We start from the raw sequence: 17,608 nt of genomic DNA on the forward strand, positions 1-17,608 counted from the left end.
CTTTTTCCCTCCCTCCCCATCTCTCAAAATAACTAAATAAAATCTTAAAAAAAGAGAGAGATTTAGATATCAAGGTATCAAGATAGTAAAAATTGTTGATTAGTAGAGTTCAGAGTTCATGATTTTGGTCTGGGAAAGTAAAGTAGTATTTTAATAGAAATAAGGGAGATTGGTAGATAATTCCATAGATAATTCATAGTGAAAATTAGTCACTAATAATGAAAAAAATTTCCCCCAGTTATTTATTTAGAACAAAACATGATTTTGCCTGTGAAATTTAAAATGTAAAAAAAGAAGAGATACTCACTTTCATGTGTTGATCATAAAGTATTTTTTTAGAAAGCAGTTTGTCCATACTATTAAGAGTGAGATTCACATCTGTGTTCTATGGAAATGATTAGCATGCAGAATAAAAATAAAACATTAAGATAATAATGCATTAAGATATTTATATTATTATTTTTTTATTCTCCCTTGAGGACATTTTTTTCATTGCTTTTAGAGAAGGGGTGGTATCATTTCATTCACATTTATTCAGATATGTGGCCACCAAGTGTATACAAATTAATTTTTTTAAAGATTTTATTTATTTATCTTTAGAGGGGAAGAGAAGGAGAGAAAAAGAGAAACATCAATATATGGTTGCTTCTCATGTGTCCCCTGCTGGGAACTGGCCTGCAACCCAGGCATGTGCCCTGACTGGGAATCGAACTTCGATCGTGTGGTTCACAGGCCTGTGCTCAATCCACTGAGCTACACCAGCCAGGGCACAATTTTAATTTTAAAAAGAGAAATTTTAAATTTTAATTTTAATTAGAGAAAAAGCTTATTGTGTAATAGCTGTGGAAAAAAGAAATTGATTAGAATATATTGAAATAGTAATTGCTTCTGAGTGTCTGGGATTATATATGATGATGTTCTTTTTAATACTCTTTTGTAGCTTGCCAGATTTCCTTTGTGAGAATATATTATTACAAACAAGAAAAATAATTAATAGACAGAGGTAATTGAATTGAGTAGATGAAAAGGTGTGATTTGGTTGTTGATTTATTTGAATAGATAATTAACATACTGGTTTATTATTCTTAACTAAAAATGGTTTTTAACTTCTAAGATGAATCTTTTCTTTTTTAGGTTGCAATGCAAAATGATAGTTATGATGCTATTTCTGGTAAGATTTCCTTTATCACCTTTAAAATGCTTATTATGTAAAATGCATTTGAAAAGCTTTTAGGTTTTTGAAAAAATTGCAATTTAATTCCTTCAATGACATAACAATTCTTGCAAAATGGTATATAACTGTATAAAATGCCATTTACTAGAAGGTTTTATTTGAATTTATTATCACAGATAACTGTTTCACTGGTTGTAACTTCCATGTTAAATTCAAAGGAGGTGCTATTTTTTTGTCTTTCATTGTACATTTAATTTCAGTTTAATTCATTAGTATATTTTCCAAAAGAAAAGATAAGATGAAACCAAATTTTGGTTAATACAAATATTATTTACATTTGCTTTTGTCCAAAACATTTAACATTATGTGTCAAAGATTTAGGGATACTTAATTTTTCAAGTGTAGGAGGTTTGATCTGTTGTGTTGTCTCATTTTTTTAGTCAATTGCTTAATTTTGTGATTATCATTTTTATTTTTTTGCAGGAAATTTAACGAACTCTTTGAATATCTCAGATTTTGAAGAATCTATGAAAGATTGTGAACAAGCTAGCTTGAATATGGATAATATAAAATTTTCTCTGTGGGTTTCTTTCTTTGAGATTTATAATGAATGTATTTATGATTTGTTCGTTCCTGTATCATCCAAGTTCCAGAAGAGAAAGATGCTACGCTTATCCCAAGATGTAAAGGGCTATTCTTTTATAAAAGGTATACTAAGAAGTACTTTTTATTTTATTGCTCCTAAGTTCCTCTCTAGGCTTTGTTATAACTATAGAAAGCAAAATGAAAATTGAAAATTTTACTATCAATTATTAATATCAAGATAATAGGTGAAGTTGGTGTTTTGCGAGTATGTTTTGGTATGTTAATTAAATCTGAATTTAAAGGGGTTTATTTTAGTAAGTGTTGTGTTTGAGTATCATTGGTTGAATTTTAAGGACAGGAAAAGCTGTGTATGTTGATAGTTACGTTATTATGTTGCTTGGTAATAGTGTCCAAACTTTGGGGATTCAGAAATATTTCTGTTATTCCATAGTGGTATCTTTCCATAGTGGTATCTTTCCAGCCTTTTGAAACCACTATTCACAGTAGGAGATACATACATATTAATAAGATGGTGACCCAGTAGCTCTGTAAATGTGTTTATATATTTACAACTCAAAAAGCTTCATATATTATACCTACCATTACTATAAGGAATGCACTTTGATGTTTTCTATTTCTACTTCATTTTTACAAAATGCTGGTAATGACTAAATAAAATTGATTTTATGATTCATTAATGAGTTGTATTCTGGAATGTCTCACAGGTACATACTTTTGTAGATTTAATCTCTACCATGTTTTTTCTAGATATTTAATTCTAAGTAATTTTATCCATTTTAAAATGTTCCCTTTGGTCAACTCTGTAAAAGAATTTACTTTGCGTGTGTGTAAATACTGGAAAATTATTAAAATATTTTTTGTGTACCTATTTTGTAGTGGAATATGGAATAGCCAAGTTGACTCCATCTAGGGCATGTTATTAAAAGAAAGATTCCATATATTTCTTTGAGAAAAGAGAGTGCAAATCTTCCAAGAGATTACATTGTACAATAAATACTGAGTTTTTATTGAAATGTATCCTCTTTATTCTTTAAAGATCTACAATGGATTCAAGTATCTGATTCCAAAGAAGCATATAGACTTCTAAAACTAGGAATAAAACATCAGAGTGTTGCCTTCACAAAACTGAACAATGCTTCTAGTAGAAGGTGAGGAGTGTATCCTGTGGTGTAATCCTAAAGTATCCAGGCTACTCTGTGCTAATGTAAACACAACTTATTTAAGTTTAAAGTGGGCAGTAGCTTTTCTGATATGTTAAATGAATCTACAGACATAAAATCATTTTGTGAACTCAAGACCGACAAAAGACTGAGTTCCAAACACATAAGACTGTTAGGACTATTTCTTGTCCGGACAAAATATTTACTAATCTGCATGACGTCTGGGGCATTTTACTCTTTCTTTTTGTGAATATTAAGCTTAATATCTTAAGAGTTGCTTATAATGGTGGGCTTTGCTCAGTGTGTTTTCCACTTACCCCGTAAACATACTAGGTGCATGCTCTTGAGACAGAATCTCAAGGGATTAGAAATAGGATATTTTGTCGAATAGGATATTTTGTCGGGTGGGATTAGAAGGTGAGAGGCAGAAGGAAATAAGTTTAAGCAGTCAGGTATCTAAACAGGCCTTCTCAAGTGGGAGAGCCCTGTCCCTCCCATACTCGGTATGACAGGGATTAGCCTATATGTAGGCCAAATATATGCTTTCCTCTAGGTATATATTTAAAGAAGATTAGTTGTACATAATACTATTTTAACTAATAATGTGGTTTTTATTATAAACGATTACATTAGTAGAAGTTGGAATGTTAGGAGAAGGAGCCCTGACTGGTGTGATTTAGTGGGTTGGATGTTGACCCGCAAAGCCAAAAGGTCACCAGTTCGAGTCCAGGTTAGGGTGCATGGCTGGGTTGTAGGCCAGGTCCCTGTTTGGGGGTGTGCAAGAGGCCCACATTGATATTTCTTTTCTATTCTTTCTCCCTCCCTTCCCCTCTCCCTAAAAATAAATAAAATCTTAAAAAAGTAAAGAATATTAAGAGAAGGAGTAGGTTCAAGGGATTTGGGGCTAAGTGGAACATACGACACTTGGTTTTAGGTAGGTATTTAGGTGGCAGTGGAATAGTGGATTGACATATCTGACAGCTAGTTGGAAAAAGTGCTGGAGTTTTGGCTAGTGTCAGGATATAAATAGATGTCGATTTAGATGCTGTGTCTCCTATTTAGAATGCAGAAATTATAAATGAAACTTAACATTTGATCTTTGTGTATTTCTTTCAGTCACAGTATATTCACTATTAGAATATTACAGATTGAGGATTCTGAAATGCCTCGTGTAGTCCGAGTCAGTGAGTAAGTTGAGCTTTCTTCAGATTTTAATTATTTTGAATTGTTTTATTTTGAAGAACTTTTAAAGTGTTCTTGTTTATTTATTCAGATTGTCTTTATGTGATCTTGCTGGTTCAGAACGAAGCATGAAGACACAGAACGAAGGTGAAAGATTGAGAGAAACCGGGAACATCAACACGTCTTTGCTGACTCTGGGAAAGTGTATTAATGTTTTGAAGAACAGTGAAAAGTCAAAGTAAGTATTGTTGAAAATGTTATTAGTGCATTAAATATTATAATATTTAAACTTTCAGCTCTGCTAGTTTAGAAATTTTTTGTTGTTTTTAACCTGTTTCTTATGTAATGACTGTGTATAGGTTACAGTTAAAATACGCAGAGATCTTGGGTTAAACAAATGGTAGAAATAAAAAAGTGTCAGTTCATGCCAATGACTCATCAAGAAACCACAATATTTTTCGTAGCAAATATAGATCAATAGATACTTCAAACAATAAGCTTCTCTAAAATCATTTTATTCTTACTAGTGCATTGTGTTTTAGATGTGATAGATTTCTGCATTAATTAACCTTTTAGGCTAAATAAACTCTAAACCAGCCTTCATCATTTCTATGTAGTTAAGGTGTTTCATGGCATATGTCATATAATTGCTCTACAGTAAAGAACACAGTCCATTCTGTGTGATTTTCTTAACGTTTTAACCTAATGGGTTATTATTACAAGTATTAGTAATAGTAGTAGTAGTATTTAAAGAAAACAACATAAACAGAATGATTATTACAGGCAGAACCAGTCACTAACCTAGAATTTAAGTCCTTGATAGCTAGGTTAATTAATTCTTTGCAAAAATTTATCAGTATACTGACTTCAAGGGATCTGTTTTAACTTACAGTTATTTGGATATTTTTTTCATAGGTTTCAACAGCATGTGCCTTTCCGAGAAAGTAAACTGACTCACTATTTTCAAAGTTTTTTTCATGGTAAAGGGAAAATATGTATGATTGTCAACATCAGCCAGTGTTGTTTTACCTATGATGAAACACTCAATGTGTTGAAGTTCTCAGCCGTTGCACAAAAAGTAAATATATTCAAGGCTCTTATTATTAGAATATTAATGATTTTTTTCTTGAGCTAGAAAATACATTTTGCCGTTATAACTATAAACTTGAGAAATAATTAAAAATTAAAAATGTAAATGTTTGATGAAGTAGGAGGATGTGGGTAAAGATTGAAATATTACCCTGCTAGGATTAAAATGATAATAGACATCTGTTGCAAACTTTAGTACTATTTTTATAATAAATTGCCAGCTTTTCCATTCTGTTTCCTTTAGTGGCCAATTGGGTAGCCCTCTGCTAGGAACAGTAGTAACAACCTAGCCCAACCCAGTAAATTTACCTGTAGTGTGCATATGTAATTAACTTTTCTGTTTCTGGAATGTTCAGTTAAGGATGCTAATTTATTCTTGAATATTTGTTTGCATGGGTTTTATTTTAAACACTCTAGTTGTTATTTGACTTAATAATATATAAATTACTTCTGAGTGGACAGCTTTTGCCTTTTCTGTTTTAAAAGTCACATTGAAGGCGGAAATGGGAGGGAGGTGGGGAGCACTGCGAGGGGGCAGGGCAGGGAATATAAAACAGGAAACTGTACTTGAATAAGAATTAAATAAATAAATAAATAAATAAAGAGGAAAAAGAACCTTGGGGGGGAAAAAAAGTCACATTGGATATTTTAACAGGTTTGTGTTCCAGACACTTTACATTCCTCTCAAGAGAAATCATTTGGACCTGTCAAGTCTTCTCAAGATGTACCATCAGGCATGAATAATTCAGATAATAAAATATTAAATTTAAAAAGATCTACAATTTCATGGGAAAGTAGACTGGAAGATCTGGTGGAAGATGAAGATTTTGTTGAGGATCTAGAAGTAGCTGAAGAAAACCCAAATGTGGGAACTGAACTTACTGATGAAGATATAGATGAAACATCAGCAGAAGACAAGACTTTCATTAGCTCTGAGAAGAGAGTATGTATTAACTCATACCTTTAAGTTTCACTTATTATCATTCTGAAGATAGGGTTAACAATACTTAAGGCTCCCTCTCTAGTTTTTTTCCATAATACACTAAATTTTTTATATCTCAACTTTATATTTTGAAGCATTTCAAATCTACAAGAAGACTAGTGTAATGAACACCCATTTACACTGGTTGCCATTTGTTAACACTGCCTTATTTACTTTATTCTCTTTCTAAGAATATTTGAAGACACATTTCTTTGTGAACCATTTGAAAGCAAAATTCAGACATAATGACATGTCTACTTCAGCATATGTTTCCTAAGAACATGGATATTTTCTTTATTATCACAGACCATTTTTATACTTCAGTGATTTAATATTGATATAATAATTATCCCATTATACGATCCACTTTGAGATTTCTCCAGTGGTTCCAATATGTCCTTTATATCCAGTTTGTTTTTTGATCTATAGCTAAAATTAACAGATGGCTTTTGATTATTACTTTCTTTAATTGTCTCTGACATGGCATAGATATTTTCGCAAACTTGAGGCCAATTGTCTTATAAAATGCCCCCAATCCGTACTTGATTATTTCCTCATGATTTAGATTTTAGACTTTAGCCAAGCCTATAGCTGACTTTGTGAATTTCCCATTGCATCGCATCAGGGGACACACGATGTCTGGTTTCCCTGTTCTTGGTGATGCTAAGTTTTGCTCACTTGGTTGATGTAGTGTGTTGCAGATCTCTCTCCATTGTAAAAGCATACCATCTGGGGGATGATACTTTGAGACCACGTGCATATCTTGTTCCCCAGTATCTTTTTACCCAATGATTTTAGCATAGTTTGTAGTCTTAATTCAGATACTCAAAATGTGTACCCAGTGGCAGTTATTTTTTCAAAAACATGAATTGTTTGATTCTTTTATGTAAATAAGATTTAACAGCCTCTGTTCAAATCCAGTAACCTTGTGCTCATCAATGTGCTTTAATGTTACTAACACATTGCCCGTCATGACAGTCATTTGGACTTATGTCCAAGTAGATGGACAGTGTATTGGGTTAAATACTCATTTTTTTAAAGATATTTTATTTATTTTTAGACAGAGGGGAAGGGTGGGAGAAAGAGGGAGAGAAACATCAATGTGTGGTTGGTTGCCTTGTGCACGTGCTCCCTACTGGGTACCTGGCCTTCAACTCAGGCATGTGCTGTGATGGAATCAAACAGGCGACCCTTTGGTTTGTAGGCTGGCACTCAATTCACTAACCCCCACCAGCCAAGGTGAATTAAATACTTATTTTAATAATTTAGTTAAGTGTCCCTGAAAGCCATTTTTGCACCTGTTTTAAAAATTAGAGCCCTGGCTGGCATAGCTCAGTGGATTGAGCGCGGGCCTGCGAACCACACAATCGCGGTTCCATTCCCAGTCAGGGCACATGCCTGGGTTGTAGGCCAGTTCCCAGCCGGGGACGCATGAAAGGCAACCATACATTGATACTTCTCTCCTTCCCTTCTCCTCTAAAGATAAATAAATAAAATCTAAAAAATAATAATAATAAAATTTAAAAAAAACTTCAAAAAAAATTAGAATGAAAACATTTACCTCAGTGAGAAAAGGAGCCACTAGGAGTTCTGTTTTAGTTTGTAATAATCTTAAAGCCGATGATTATGTATAATGTCAATTAAACTTGAAATGTTAGGAACATTTCTAAATTTACTAGGGAAAAATGATGCTACAATTTATAATGAATTAATTTATAAGGGATAGTGTAAATGCATATCTTATAACATTGACAGGTGCTTTAAAATAAATATTTTATCAAAATTTTTTCTAATTTAAAAAATAAAATTGATTAGGCCATGCAAAAAGCTTTATATTAGCATTTTAATTGGAGGATTGTATTAAAAGTTCTTATGAAATATACTGATTAGCATGTTTATACTTACAAGTTATTTAACTAGGATAACCAGCAAGAATTTTCAACAAAATCTTTATCAGATACTAACAATGATAAAAAGCTAAATGTTGAGAATTAAGATTAAACCAATCTCCCAAGGTATTCCCGTATTCAGACAGATTTGTCTAAGTCTCCTACATTTCTTAAGTAGTCACTATTTATTAAACGGTGGGAAAGTGTGTAGTTGCTTAAAATTATAAAAGTACTATAATCATAGGCCTGGCTGGCTAGCTTAGTGGATTGAGCATGGGCCTGCAAACCAAAGGATCGCAGTTCGATTCCCAGTCAGGGCACATACCTTGGTTGCAGGCCAGTTCCCAGCAGGGGACACATGAGAGGCAACCACACATTGATGTTTCTCTCCCTCTCTCCTTCCCTTCCCCTCCCCTCTAAAGATAAATAAATAAATTTTTAAAAAGTATTATATAATCATGGTGGAACCTCAAAAAAGATAAAGATGGGAAAAGTTAAATATAAAGATCTCTCTGCCACTTAATGGATTTTTACCATATATGTTTTATAACCTTATTTTTTTCATTTAAAAATGTGAAAAGCATGGATTGTTAAAATATAAGCTATAACTTTTTATTATGGTAGTTGACAGTACCGTAATTGAACTGATCTTTTATGTATAATTATCAAGTTAGGTTTCACTTTTTAAAATTTTAAATATAACCACCACCACAAAATATCAACACTGTAATAACCATTCTTACAACTGAAACACTGGGTCCTGTTATATAATTATTTTCTCAGTATTAACTTTTTAGAAGTGTTTCAAAGGTCAGGATAGCTATAAAAATATTTTCAAATAGAAAATTGAGGCATTGAAAGGTCTCTGGCTTTGAGACATTTTAATCAAAAACCTTCATATTTTTAAAGATTAAATTTATTTTTCAAAGAGAGAGGAAAGGAGGGAGAAAGAAAGGGAGAGAAACATCAGTAAGTTGCATCGTGTGTGCCCCCAACTGGGGACCTAACCCCACAGCCCAGGCATGTGCTCGGGCCAGTAATCAAACTGGTGACCTTTAGCTTTGCAGGACAATTCCCAACCCATGTGCCAAGTTGATCAGGGCAGGCTGATATCATAATTTCATAATTTATTGTATTACAAATGTATTTTGGCTATGTCAAGTGTTAATTGATTTATTAATTGTATTACATACTTATATGAGGTCTGTCCAGAAGGTATCTACCCATGTAATTTGAAAAATAGAGACATTTACTGAAGAAGATACAAGAAACATTGTATATAGGGCAAGGATATGTCATCCCTTTCAAAGTAGCCACCTTGGGACCTCACACAGTTCTCCCAATTGCCATCAGCTGCCCCATCGTATTTTCCTGAGTCTCATTGATAGTCTGAAATCTCTTTGTTTTTCAAAGGTTATTTTAGCTTTGAGGAAAGCCAGAAATCTTGGGTGTCACATGTGGGCTGTAGGGGGGCTGAGTCCCCTGGGTGATTTGATGTTGCTCCAAAAATCTCTGCACGAGACATGATGCATGAGTGGGTGCGTTGTCTTGATGAAGCTGCCAGTCACCAGTTGCCCATAACTGCGGACTTCTGAATCATCCAGATAGTTTCTTTGGAGGAATGTTCAAGCTTAATATAAAATTTAATGCTGATTCGTTGCTCCACTTGCTTAGTCATTTTGAATGTGATGGCCACACAGTACACATGCTCATTCAACTACATCTACTGCCCCCACTGACTAGTCAGTGAAGTCATCATTGTTCACACATGCACATTCTAGTCTGTTCTTGGCTGTCTGGTTACCTTGATTCTGTGCAAACTGTTTTCGTTATATTAACAATGGTTGGACTTTTTCCAGACAGATCTTGTATATTTGTGTTCAAAGGCTATGAAGTTATTGTTCACACTTGGATAGTTATCAAAACCCCATAAGTTAAGTTTATGTCACAACTCCTTGTCATTTTGGAAATTGTTTAGGGGTACTTAGTAACTACTCTAACATTTATTTAGGCTTTAGATTTTGACAGACTAATTAAAAACCCAACCTTAAGTATTTACCACAGACCTGGTTTTTTCTTTACCCTGCCAGGAAATGTAAATGCTCATAAAAGTTTGTATGGATTGAACAAAATCAAATGTGAACTCTCCAAGGTAGTTGCTTGGTGGATAATTGATGTTCATACTATCATTTCCTTTCTTATAGTTTGGCAGTTACTATAAATCTGTTTCTAAAATTTGGAGAGGCCCACTGATTTTTCAGATGAATGAATCTCTGCAGATAAATAATTTTCAGTGAGATTATTATCACTGTTAAAGGATGCATTATAAAAATGAGTAAATGAAAAGAGTTTTATTTTGAACATTTGGACAGTATTTCTCTTGGGATATATTTATTAGAATTTTAATATTATGTTTTAGAAACTATTGGATTTAATAGAAGACTTGAAAAAAAAACTGATAAATGAACGAAAAGAAAAGTTAACATTGGAATTTAGAATTCGTGAAGAAGTTACACAGGAATTTACTCAATATTTGGCTCAACGAGAGGCTGACTTTAAGTAAGTTGTTTCTTCCATGTCCTGTCTAAAATTGAGAATATTATTCATTTGTTTGAGTTTTTTTTCCTTTTTTAAAAAATTATTTTAGGTGGCTTCTGAATTCATACCGCTTATTTAAATTTTTTTATTTTAGGGAAAAGGGAAGGAGAAAGAGAGGGAGAGAAACATCAGTGTGTGGTTGCTTTTTGTGCTTTCCCTCCCCACTGGGGACCCACCCCCCAAACCCAGGCATGTGCCCTGACTGGGAGTAGAACCAGTGACCCTTGGGTCTGCAAGCTGGCACTTAGTCCACTGAGCCACACCAGGCAGAAGTCATACCTGTTTTGTTTTGTTTTATTTATTAACTTATTTTATTTTTAAGATTTTTACTTATTTTTAGAGAGGGGAAGCGTGGGAGAAAGACAGGGAGAGAAACCTCAATTTATGAGAGATACATCAGCTGCCTGTCACACCCCCCATCCTGGGACGTGGTCTGCAAGCCATGCATATGCTGGGACCGGGAATTAAACTGGTAACCCTTTGGTTCACAGGCCAGCATTCAGTCCTCTGAGCCACACCAGCCAGGGGCATTACCTCTTTTTATAGACTTGAAAAATAGCTGTTATTAATCTCCATGGTGATTCTGTATTATACATGAGTAATTAACTAAATTTGCTTTTAACATACAATGTCCTTAATCTTAGAAATGAAAACAAAAGGAAAAAGTTGTGATTTTTTTCTTTTTCTTTTTTGTTTCTCAATGGGATTTACTTGTGTTATGCAGGGAAACACTCCTTCAAGAACGAGAGACACTGGAAGAAAATGCTGAATGTCGTCTGGCTATCTTTAAGGATTTGGTTGGTAAAAGTGACACTGAAGAAGCAATAAATCAAGATTGTGCCATGAAAGTTGAAACCAAAGTATGTAAACTGAAATATTAAGTTCATTGGGGATTTTGGTACCAGAATTTAGTGTACCACATCAATAATGTCAAACATTAATATACTTTAGAATTTAAAAATTTACTCTCTACCTTTTTATAATTAAGTATGCTTTATTTGGAATGTAAGGACACATAATTTAAATATAGCTAATGGACTTGAGAAAATTTGTATCTCTGTTACATTTATATCTCATTTTCATGTTGCTCAAGTCATTGTGTTGATTGTAGATAAGTAGGTTCATTTTTGTCTGATTATGCTGTACTTCCTTCTCAGATTTATCTCCAACTTAAAGAATTTTAAGGTTATAAGGAATTTAATAGGTCATTTAATTACTGCTCTGATGAAAACAAAAACATCTTATATATAAAAAGGATTGTTAGTCTAGCCAGTTAATCATTTCCTACCATTGAAGAAACATTATTTTCTGCTGCTTCCACTGAAGCTGAAATTGATCACATCCCTTGGGGTTGTTTGTGGTTTTATTTTTTAATCACTCACTCTGGGGGCCTGGGTTGGTGATGTCCGGGCCCTTGCTGTCAAAGCTCCATGCTATGTCCCTGACATGGTTTGGGTCTTGGTCTAAGCTGGGAAATGGAGGTTTTCTTGGCTGTTCCAACAGAACCTTTTAAAAGATATTACCTAATTGAAAGTACACCTGAACTAGCTAATCATAATTGTCCCATAATGACTTATCACAGTTTACAGCATTCTTTGAGTGGGGATCTATTTCTCATGTTCCATAAAGCAGAAAATGAATAATGGAACACAACTTTTCCTAATTAGAGATACTTGATACAATTTGTTTTTAAAAACATTTCATGTTAACTTTTTTGCTACATGTTTTTAAAACTGTCTACATCAGATGGTATCACACTGTAAGAGTGAAAGCCACTGTTAACATTAGCTGTGTGGTTTTTGCTATTTTTAGGAAGCACATCATTATGTAGGAGTTGAAGAAATTATTGATTCTCTGCAAGATGATGTCACTGATATTAAGAAACAGGCCGAAATTGCTCACTCATATATTGCATCTCTTGCTGACCCCCAGGAAGCTATTGCTTGTTTAGAAATAAAATTTAATCAAGTTAAAGCTGAATTAGCTAAAACCAAAGAAGAATTAATCAAAACTCAGGAAGAGTTAAAAAAGAAAGAAAATGGTAAGTAGATGTATTTTACTCATATTTAGATGATATAAATGCATAAAAAGACAGCTGGTTAGTATAAGAGATTTATGCAACTTATGTACCAAAGCAACTAGGAAATTATTTGAGTTGAGAAACATAATTAATACTTTATGGCTTTATAGTAACTTAATATTAAAATATTAAGAAATGTCATAGGAAATTATAAAGCTGTAAACACTAGTTTTCTTTTTTTCATGAACTCTTTTATATTCTTTGCAAACTTATATGGTAGTAGATTTTATGCTTGTGCAAATTTGAGATAGAGTGACTCCTGTGAGTGGTCTTAAGTCTGTTAGGTTGGTGCTTCATTCTAGCTTTGATTGTCGTATCTGGGTTTTAAGAGAGGTACCTAGATGAAATACTCTGTCTTTTTCTCTGAAATGAGGTGGGTAGAAAATAGCAGGTAAGTGGTGCCTGTACGTTATAAAGTAGTCTAGAAAGGCTCCTCTCCTCTCCAAAGTTATGCCAGAAGTTTTTTACTCTTTAGCATATGTCATTCATTTTTATTCTGAGTGTTGAAAGTGGCTTTTTCAGAAGCATTACCCTCTGGTTAGAATTAGTAGCTGAGTGCTATGTACTAGTGCTGTCAGAATCCATTTTCCTGAATAAAACACTAGTGAAGTGTCTACTGTAGTAGCTTATGTTTTGTGATTATTCAATGATAATTTTTTTAGGTGTTACATGTTTTTTCAATATATTTATTTTTTTTGCAGAATCAGAAGTTAACTTAAATTCATTGGTTCAAGAGCTTGAGAAATCTAATGAGGTAATACTTTAAGCTTTATTTTTGTCTTGATAAGGAACTTGGTAATTAAGTAATTGAAGGGGTATGAATTATGAGAGGGTAATATTTTAAACATAATAAATAAATATGATAAAAAATTGAAAAATAATGTGTCTTTACCCTCATACCTCTTTTCAGTGATGGCCACTGGAAAGTTTTTTCAGTGCTTCCCGAAAATATTTACTTGTATATATAGAACATATACACACATTCATACACATTTTTAAAAGTTTACACCAATGGGATTGTGGTTTTGTGTGTTGCTTTCTTCCTTTAGAAAATGTGTTAGAAGTGATTCTACGTCAGCACATACCGATCTATGTTAGTTTTTAAAACTAGTTGTGTGGTGATGATTAGATGATTTAAACTGTTTATCTGAAATTACTGAGGTGTTTTTTTTTTTCAAAGACTTTATTTTTAGAGAGAGGGGAAGGGAGAGAAGCATCAATCAGTTGGCTCTCGCATGACCCCAGCTGGGGGGACTGGCCTGCAACCCAGGCATGTGCCCTGACTGGGAATCGAACTATAAACCTTCAGTTAAAAGGCCGGCGCTCAATCCACTGAGCCACAGCAACTAGGGTTGAAATTACTGAGTTTTTAAGTTACGGGATGTTACCTGAGGAGCACTGGAATTCTTAAGATCTCTGGCACCTTGTTCTTTTAGATTAGATAACCATTCCAAATAGTTGTAGATAGATTTGACATTGATAGGTCTAAATAATGAAATTTCAAGTATACATGGAGTAAATTTAGTATATAAAATTCAAATATACAAATAAATTTATAGCTCTAAACTTAGTATATTTCTTGCCCTTTCCTGGCATGGGTCTTACTTTAACTTACATTTATCCCAGTAAAGAACTAAGTATTTTAAGATACGATCAGATAAAAAATTCAATATCTTCGTATCAAATACTCAATATTTAAAGAGGTAACCACAATAATGCATTTAGCAGAAGACATTACAGGTTCTGTTTAGATAATTTTCTAATCTTTTATTTTTTTCTAGTTATACAAATAGTAGATGCCAGTTGTAAAAAAAATTCGGTTATATTAAACTATGCAAGATAGAAAATGAAAAGTTCCCTGTAGTCTTTCTCCTAAATTATGAAAAAAGAGATAAAATCAGTAAGTTGGTTGATAGCTCTTTTAGACTTTCACTTTATATATATTTTTATGTATAAAAATTGTCTTACTACATAGGTCTTACTATGTACTCTTTTAAGTATTTTACATATATTAATTAAATCTCAGAACCACTTTATGATGTAGATACTGTTATTTTTTTATTTGTTCAGAGACATTAAATAACTTGCCCAGGGTCCCACAACTAGAACGTAGAGAAACTAGCATTTAAACACAGAATCTGATTACAGTTTCCTCTTATCCAATATTCTATATTGCTTCTCTTTCCTTTTTTTTTTTTGTAAACATGTTATTTTTTAAGCAAAAATAAGGTCGTGCTATACGTAGTGTGTGGTTCCTGGTATTTTTGCTTAGTCATTAAATTTAAGGGAATTCTAAAACTGCATATTTGCATTTTAGTTTTCTTAAAACATTACTGAAATTACTGAGTAATTATTTACTAAATATTGGTCTTTTCTTCTTTTTAAAGAAAATAATTATGCAGAATCAAAGAATTCAAGAGTTGAAAGAAATAATTGGTGAAAAAGAAGATACTATTAACAACTTTCAGAACCTAAAGTTTCAGGTAGAAGACACATTTAAAAGCATTGTAAGAATTTAACTTTATTTGTCTGCATTATAAATTACATTAAAAGTATGTTTTGGTTCAAAGTAAAATAATTTAAAATAGCTTAAATAACAGACTGATTTTCTAAGACTGTTGACTTGTTTATTCTGGTGTTGAATTCAGCTTACTGTTCTATGAATCTGAATTTTTGAGGACTTAAAAGAGGAATTGGCTTCTTTGAACATGTATAGAAGAATGTGAGAAGAGAAGAATTTGTACCCCTTGCAAGAATTTGTACCCCTTGCAAGTTTAAGTCTCAGCTGGTTGCAAGGGGAGCTCTGGGATAAAAGGAACTCTGATACTCTCAGATATCTGCAGATCATGAAGATCCCTATCTCTTTATCTATATACCTGTATCTATATTTAGAGTCGTAAATAAAAATTTGTAAAATAAGGTCTTTTTTCCTTAGAGACTAGTTTTTATTATATGCACTTTAGATTATGTTTATATGCTGTATAGCTAGGATATTTTCTTTGAAAAATTACATTATCTACAGTGGCATATAAAGCCTTTAAAAGTTTCATAAATACAAATTTAGAAAATTCCTTTTTCTAAATTTCTAATTCCTTTAGAAATTCCTTTTAAATGGTTGGTTTGGTTGTGTTTATAAATTTTACCGTAAGCTTCAAGTTATTTTTTAAGTAGAAATGGTAAAATGCATGGTAATAATGTAATAGACTGAGTAACGTAATAGCTAGACATCTCTTCTTGGGTAGAGGTGCTATTGCGTCTATTTTCTCTTACCAGAAGAAGTAGGAGTGGTATGTTATAAAATGTGACCGTTGATCCTCCTTTGTATCTTGAGAGTCAGACTCTCCATACCCATCAACATTCTCTGAATCATCTCAACAGTGGGTGGACTTGGGACACTACAAGGGTACATAAGCATTGTGGAAGAGTAGCACACTCTGTCTAGTCTCTTTTAGCGGGCATATGTTTCTCTGTTTATTTATACCCAAGCTGGGAGGAACACTGTAATAAGGTGGAGAGTAGGGATGATAAACGTAAAATGATTATTTCAGTACAGAAACACTTGAGTGGCTACTGTGTGCCAGGTACTATACTAGATTCTGGGAATTATATAAATGATTAAAACCTAGTCCTCCTAACAACTTCCCAATAAGAGCAAAATCACATTAACACAGTAATAATCACATAAACACAGAAATGTGCAGGGGCAGTTAGTATATGCTAGAACGTGAGAATTAAATGGGCATTTATGGAATATTTTCTGGAGATGAAAATGATTAAGTTGCGCTTTTTAAAAGGGTGGTTAAAATTTAGCTGGTTTAAAGTAGGTGGAGGGTGTAGTTTGTAGCCAGAAGAGACAAGAAGATAAATTGACCTTCAGGTATAAGGATCAGAATGCACAAAGTCGTGGAAATGGGAAGCCTATGAGTTGGGAAAGTACATGTAACTTGTTGTTCAAGAAGAAAGTTTGAAGTAAGGTGAGGTGATAGAGTAGCAGGAGATTGGGTAAGATGGCGGAAGGACTACAAATAGTGCACTAAAGATTTTGGGTTTTATCCTGTAGGCAATGAGGAGTCACTGATTCTAAGGTGAGTAGCAAAGTTGTTGGTTTTTTTTTTTTTGAGTAGATGTTTTTGGAAACTTGGGGGGTGGCATTGAGATGGAATTAGACTGGAGGTAGGGAAACCAGATAAAGGCCTCTTGAAAGAGTTCATGGGGATTTATGAGGACTTTGATTTAGGGTAGTTGGGTAGTGGTGGTTGAGATTGAGAAGAAATTGATTTGTGAAATGAGGTGGGTAAACATTTTGGGCTTGACTTTGTTCTTTTAGAAGATTTTTTTGATTTATTTATTTTTAGAGAGGGGAAAGGAAGGAGAAAGAGGGAGAGAAACATGTGGTTTCCTCTCGCATCCCCCTTACTGGGGTCCTGGCCAACAACCCAGGCATGTACCCTGACTGGGAATCGAACTAGTGACCCTTTGGTTTGCGGGCCAGCACTCAGTCCCCTGAGCCACACCAGCCAGGGCCAGGGCTTTTTCCAGTAACTGAATTGTTGGGCTTTAAGGCTCTCAGTATTTTTAATTAGTTTGATCTGATCACTTAATTTGGAATTTCAGTCTGACCTTTGGTTTGGTGAAGGAAAATAAAAACAAGAAAAAGAAAAGCCAGAGACATCATTCTGGTGACTATAACTTTGAAGAAAATTGTTGGAAATTATGTTTACTTCTGTAGTATGTTTGCATACCACATTGCGTTAGTAAGTTTAAGTAGTAGTAAAAAGGTAACATGTATATAAAATAAGCAGTATTCTTAATTTAGTAGTTCTTGCCTATAAATAAACTTTTAAGATA

At 33.4% G+C, this 17,608-nt stretch overlaps 1 protein-coding gene across 9 annotated transcripts in view; it reads left to right on the forward strand.

Moving 5' to 3' along the window:
- KIF20B (kinesin family member 20B) overlaps window positions 1–17,608 on the forward strand; it is a 79,362-nt gene that overhangs the window by 16,033 nt on the left and 45,721 nt on the right. For 6 of the 9 annotated variants that reach the window (XM_037047313.1, XM_037047312.1, XM_037047318.1 and 3 more), the window contains exons 8-19: window positions 1,135–1,171; window positions 1,658–1,882; window positions 2,817–2,928; window positions 4,057–4,128; window positions 4,214–4,360; window positions 5,038–5,200; window positions 5,867–6,154; window positions 10,502–10,641; window positions 11,405–11,540; window positions 12,493–12,721; window positions 13,462–13,514; window positions 15,148–15,267. In XM_037047313.1, the coding sequence (XP_036903208.1) occupies window positions 1,135–1,171; window positions 1,658–1,882; window positions 2,817–2,928; window positions 4,057–4,128; window positions 4,214–4,360; window positions 5,038–5,200; window positions 5,867–6,154; window positions 10,502–10,641; window positions 11,405–11,540; window positions 12,493–12,721; window positions 13,462–13,514; window positions 15,148–15,267 (1,722 nt within the window). The remainder of the gene's footprint in view (window positions 1–1,134; window positions 1,172–1,657; window positions 1,883–2,816; window positions 2,929–4,056; window positions 4,129–4,213; window positions 4,361–5,037; window positions 5,201–5,866; window positions 6,155–10,501; window positions 10,642–11,404; window positions 11,541–12,492; window positions 12,722–13,461; window positions 13,515–15,147; window positions 15,268–17,608) is intronic. The other 3 variants (XM_037047320.1, XM_037047321.1, XM_037047316.1) reach the window with 2 other exon arrangements.

This window comes from Sturnira hondurensis, unplaced genomic scaffold (genome assembly GCF_014824575.4).
Source record: "Sturnira hondurensis isolate 20B ecotype Veracruz unplaced genomic scaffold, ASM1482457v3 Scaffold0005563, whole genome shotgun sequence".
NCBI lineage: Eukaryota > Metazoa > Chordata > Mammalia > Chiroptera > Phyllostomidae > Sturnira > Sturnira hondurensis.